This window comes from Gaeumannomyces tritici (genome assembly GCF_000145635.1).
Source record: "Gaeumannomyces tritici R3-111a-1 unplaced genomic scaffold supercont2.2, whole genome shotgun sequence".
Classification (NCBI taxonomy): Eukaryota; Fungi; Ascomycota; class Sordariomycetes; order Magnaporthales; family Magnaporthaceae; genus Gaeumannomyces; species Gaeumannomyces tritici.
The window spans coordinates 4,891,830-4,897,570 of NW_008804546.1; the positions used below are offsets into that span (position 1 = coordinate 4,891,830).

At 31.4% G+C, this 5,741-nt stretch overlaps 1 protein-coding gene across 1 annotated transcript; it reads left to right on the plus strand.

Moving 5' to 3' along the window:
* Positions 1 to 5,045: 5,045 nt before the first annotated feature.
* Positions 5,046 to 5,741, plus strand: GGTG_04197 (hypothetical protein; the record flags this gene model as incomplete). Its single annotated transcript, XM_009221989.1, has 2 exons — positions 5,046 to 5,235; positions 5,362 to 5,741. Coding segments are annotated over 2 exons (570 nt in total), but the record flags the coding sequence as incomplete, so codon positions are not given.

Consider the following 5,741-nt stretch of genomic DNA (forward strand, 5'->3'; position numbering starts at 1 on the left):
ACTTATAATACTCCGAAAATACGTTAGCTAATTATTGTAACCCTTGTTTAAATCCATCGTAAAACGTCGTTATGGTTTTTTATAATAAGGTTCGAAAGTTACTACTTTGCTTTATCCCCGTTGGAATACCTTTTTTCGGCTTTATCTTTGCACTATTTACGGCCCGTAACTATTAAGCTTTTTTAATTGCTAATAAAAACTTCCATTAAAAATCGTTATTTTTTTAATTAATTTTTGGATTATGCTTTCGTAATTACGGAATCCCAAAAACCATATCCTCGTTCCGTATTTCCAACGCGTTTAGCATTACTTAAAAGGTTTTGCTTTGGTATTAAAAGCTAAAATAATCGGTTTTAATATCGATCTATCCATTGTTATATTTAATTGGCCTTTTTTTTATTGTTATAAAAAAGTATAGCTTGTTCTTTTTGCGTATAAAAATACCGTATTGTAACATTGCTTGTAACGATACGTAACTACTTTAAGCTCCGCAATTAATTAAGGTTTTTAAGCAATAAAGGCTTTATCGCACCCGTATATGGAAATATTGCTCGTTTGGGCTAATCGTTGCTGCTAAAATCTTTATTGTAAATAATTATCCTTTTTATAGCCTTAATACAAATAAATTCCTTAATTTTTTGTTTCGAAATGCTTTATTTAAAGCTTGGATAAGCTTATTTCCTATTCTTTGCGTACCCTTACGTACCCTAAATCGTTGGGGTTGCTAAAAAATTTATACAAGCTTTCCACGTCTTTGTTATACCGTATTGGTATATATAAAAGCTTGTATCTTATTTGCTATGCTTCGGCTTTTTGCATAATATAAATTTGGTATTTTAATTTTTTGCATTTTTGCCATTCCAAAATTTTAGCAACGCAAAGCATGGGCTATTAAAAGTTGGATTAAAACATTGCCAATTTTCCGTACTTTTTGGTAATAAACCATTTAAATAATTGCTATGCCATTTTAAATTTGGTAATGGGCTCGTTGGTTTATTAATAAAAAAAAAATTATTTCAAAGCTTTTAAACTAAATGTATTGCATAATCCGTAACGAATCATTTTCCCCAAAATAACCATAAATGCTTTTGGTAATTGGGCATAAAGCTATTGTAATTTTTTTTTAATGCTATTTTGCAGCTTTTCGGCCCATTTTTAGCTATATGCTTGCAACCGGGTGTACTTTCGGTACGTAATTGGATGGTTGCTATCAAGCTAATTAATAAAGCGTTTAAAATCGTTTTTAGCTAATATGGCTTCGTAAAAAGTACCATCCTTATTTAGCAAATTAACGTTCCAAAAGCATTATTAAATTTCGGCTTTGCTTTAAGCTTTTTTGCTTTTTTGGAACTATTCGATTACGGCTTTTAAACGTACCGGGTGCAAACCTTTTTCCTGCTTTTGCATAGCAAACCCGCCCTAACGGAACGTTTTGTAGCTAGCTTGGTCCAACATTGCTGCGCATGCGTACGTTAAACCGTTAGTTTTAACCGCAATAAGTTAATCGCGGTTTGGCTCGTTCTTTTTTTTGGCTAACGCTTAATTTATATTTAAAAGTCCTATAAGTTAATGCTTTAATTGCATTCCAACTTGTACCTTTGTTAATACCGTTTTTGGTACGCCGCCCGTATGTATTTTTGCAAAACGCGGGCGTTTTTGGCGTACCGGCAAAAGCTGCTTAAACTTTTTTTATTGCTTTTTTTTCCGGATTTGCTGCTTTCGAACGTTATTTATCCGTAAAAACTTTTGCTTGCTATTTAAGCTTTAACTGGTTTAAGGATAGCAAAGTTCGGGTTTTAAAAAATTTTTACAATATTTTTTATAATTAGCTTATTTTTTTCCTCGTTGCTTTTTAATTCGAAATCGAGAAATAAATTAAGTTTGGCCCAAAATTTTAAATTAAGCCTTTATTAAATTGTTTCGTTTTTAAAGTTTTGGTTTTTAACAAAAGCATTTAACATTTTTTTTTATTCGGCAATACGCAAAAGCTACTTTTAAAATATTTCGTTTCGTAATTTAAAATTTTTTCGAAAGTTTTTATTAATCCAAACCTGGTTATTTTTATTATCGGAATTGGTTAAATTGTTGTTGCAAATTATTATAAGGTTTCCCCGTTTGGTTATGGCCAATTGCTTGCAAAAAAACCACTTTATTGCATTTTTATCGGAATAATGGGCAACGCAACGGTTATTAATGCATACGGTCCAAAAAAACGCCGGGCTAAAACAACCGTTATCCTTTGGTTTTATCGCTACCTTCTTGGTTACCGCTGCTATTTTGGGTTTATTGCCCCAAAATACTTTTTTTTGCTTTTTTTTTTAAAAGCAATCTTTTTTAATGTACCCAGGTTATTTATATTAAAAGCACTTGCCATCCTTAAAGTTTTGGAATTTGCGCTTTTTTTGCTTTTAATGCGTAGCGCCGGCGTTAAAATCCATAAAGCTAAAGTAACAACCATAAGCTATAAATTTGTTGCGGTTAACCTATCGTTGCGGTTAGTTGCTTTATACCATAAGCTTAATTTTTTGGCCTTTTTTTTTTAAACGGCGCTTATATAGCCTATCGCTGGTTTTAACCACAATAATAACGTATTCGGCAAAAAAATCGGGTTGGTTAACCTTTAAAACTTTATTTTTTACGTTATTTCGAAGCCCATTGTACAAATGGGCCATCCTGGTTTGGTTGGTCCAATTAAATTTGTTAGCAAAGCGTTAAAAATTGGAAACGTACCCTAACGCCGCGCTTTTTTATCGAAATTAAAATATTTTTTTTTTAGCAATTTGCTATTTATTAACCTAGCTAAATACGTTAATAACCTTTTTTTCGAATCGGGTAAAACTAACAAAAGTAATTTTGGTTTTTTCTTTGCTTTCGTTGTAACTTTTAAAAAAATTTGCCCATACGGGCTCGAACCATTTTTTTATTTTGCTTTTAAAGCAAATAATTACGTAAGCAACCTTTTATTTTTTAATCGTAAATTAAATTTAATAAAAAGCGAAATACTTTTAATATTCGATTAAAAAAGCTTTAAAAGTGCTTTTTTTACCGTTGTACCAATTGGGGGTAAAAAATTTGTAAATTCGAACCGCCGTTTGCGGAACGCTAGCTTATTGCTTAAATTAAATAAGGTTTGCGGTTATAACCATAAACGCGGCTTTAACCTTCGTTACTTTTGTTATATCGTAAATTCTGCTTGCGTAACTAAAATGCTCGTCGTTTTTTTTTGTAAAGGATTCGCCGCTTTTAATTGCCATTGCTATTGCTCGGTACCGGTCCGGGTGCTAAACAAAATTAATTAAAATGTTACAATTAAGCCTTTGCTCCTAAGGTAAAGCACTAAAAAAGTATCGAACAATAGCACGTAATTTAATAAATTAAAGGGATTTACAAAGTAATTTGGGTGTAAATTTAAATGCTTGCTTTAAAGGTTATTTGGAAGCTAACTAAAGTTTAACTAATGCCGAAGCCCCAATTAAAAACTACCTAGGACAGTAAAAAACCCTCCTTTTTTATAGCCCGTCCTTTATGCTATTTTTATCCTTCCCAAAGTAGTAATTTGTAATTTTGTCGATAGGTTACAAATTATTTAAGTAATTTGTAACCCTATCAACAAATTACGGGCGGCTTACCTAAGCTTCTTTGTGGTAAGGGGTAAGCGCTTGCTTACCCTTCGCCTTTCTGGCCTCCCGTGCCGGCCGGGTGGTTGTAACATCCGGCAAGCTTATTGCAAACGTTTAAAAAAAAACCCGGCAAAAAACCAAAAGATAAAAAACCAAAAATCGAAACGGAAAAAAAAACCGTTTTAAAGTAAAAGCTTTGCTAAAATACAAAAAGCCTTTGCAAAAGCAAAAATACTTTGTTAAATGGATAAATTATAACGAATTGGAAAATTCGTAAGTTTTTAAAAAGAATATTACGAAAAAAATTGTTTAAACGTATAAAGCAAATTTATTAAAAGCAAATTTATAAAATAAGGAAAATACCGAACTTTAACGGGTAAATACCCGGAAAAAACGGAAGTATTACAGGAAAAAAATAATAAAAGCCAAAAAATGGCCCAAAAAAATGGTTTAAACGTGCTAAACCGGTTGGCTACCGGGAAAAAACGTAAAAAAACCCGTAAGCGGTTTGTAATAGCCGTAAAATATCGTGCTTTATAAATAAAAAATTAAATAAAAACGGTATAGTATAAAAAACGCTTTAAATTAATGGTGCGATATATTTAAATCCCAAAAAATATGCAAAATGTAATACATTTTAAAAAGCTTGTAAAAAGCATGCTTAGCGCAATATGCCAAAGTAATTACTGCATTTTAAACGTACGTTATGGTAAAATACTATTGTTTGCCTAAAAAGGAAATGGGAAAATTTCCGGATGGCATAACGAACGGGCTTAAACGTTTGGGTAGCGGCAAATGCATATCGGCGATATTCGAACCAATTAAAAAACGAAAAAAAGCATTTGGAAATTATTTATTAAAGCATTAAAATTTAATTAATAATTAAAAATATTGGAATTTTGCAATATTACAAAAGCAATATAATAAAAAAAAATTATGGTTTTAATTATAACAAATTAACAAAAAAATTAAAATTAATTACTTTTTAAAAAAGGAATATTAATAATTAATTAAAAAAATATATAAAAAAAAATAATTAAATGCCGTATTTAAAAAAACCAAAATTTCCGGAAATTACGTTTTTTTCGTTAGCGTTAAAATCGTTGCCGTTAAAGTTGTTAGCGCCGAAAGCGGCACTTTCCGGCGTTAATACGAACGCCGCATTTTTACGGGAAACCGCGCGGTTATAAGCTTAAGTATCCAAATGCGCCGCAATTGTAATAAAGCTAGCGGCAATGCTATTAAAAAAAACAATTACACCTTTTTCGAAACGTTTAAAAAAAACAACCATACTTTTTTTAAAACGGTTAAAAAACGCCGTTATTTTATTAAAAAATTATTAATGCTAGCTAAAATTTAAATTTATTTTTTCGTTTAAACGGCAATAGCGTAAAGCTATTGGAAAATGTTTTAAATAGCTTTTAATATTGTAACGTTGGCAATTTTGCGCTGGATGCGCTTTTAAATAACGGTTTAACGTTTGTAACGCGCAAATTGCTCGGCCGATATGGTATAAAAGGATTTAACTTTTTAAATGGCTTTGCGGGCGCGAAATTAAATTTTAATAAGCTTTTTAAAAAGTTCCGGTATTGCTTTAAAATACCGCTTGTAAACGGTATTTAAAATTTTGTAAAGGTTTTGGGCTATTTTCCAAAATTATTTAAAAAATTTAACGCAAGTTTTATTGCTAACCACGTTTTTGCAATAAATGCATTTGGAAAACCCCGTACAATTAATGGAGCATATCGGCATACGGGGGTTAACGGCATAATTTTAATTTGCTTAATAATTAAAATAACGGTTACAAAATACCGTACGTTCCGTATAATTATTTTTAAAAAAAAGCAAATAAATAAAAATTTAATTATTGCTTTATTAAAAATTAATAACCTTTTGCAACGGGAACGCGTTGCGAATATTTATATAAAACGAAAAAAAGGCAATATCCGTTTCGGGGGCAAATTTATTAAAATCGAAAGCGTTGCGGCGGCGTTTGTTGCGCATTTTACGCTTTTTTTCAGCGGCGGTTTTTTTGCCGCGGCGGTTAAAGCCCGCCGAAAGGTTACCGGCAAAACGTTTGCGGGAATTTTAAAAGGTTGCAAGCGCAAAAAGGCCCGATAA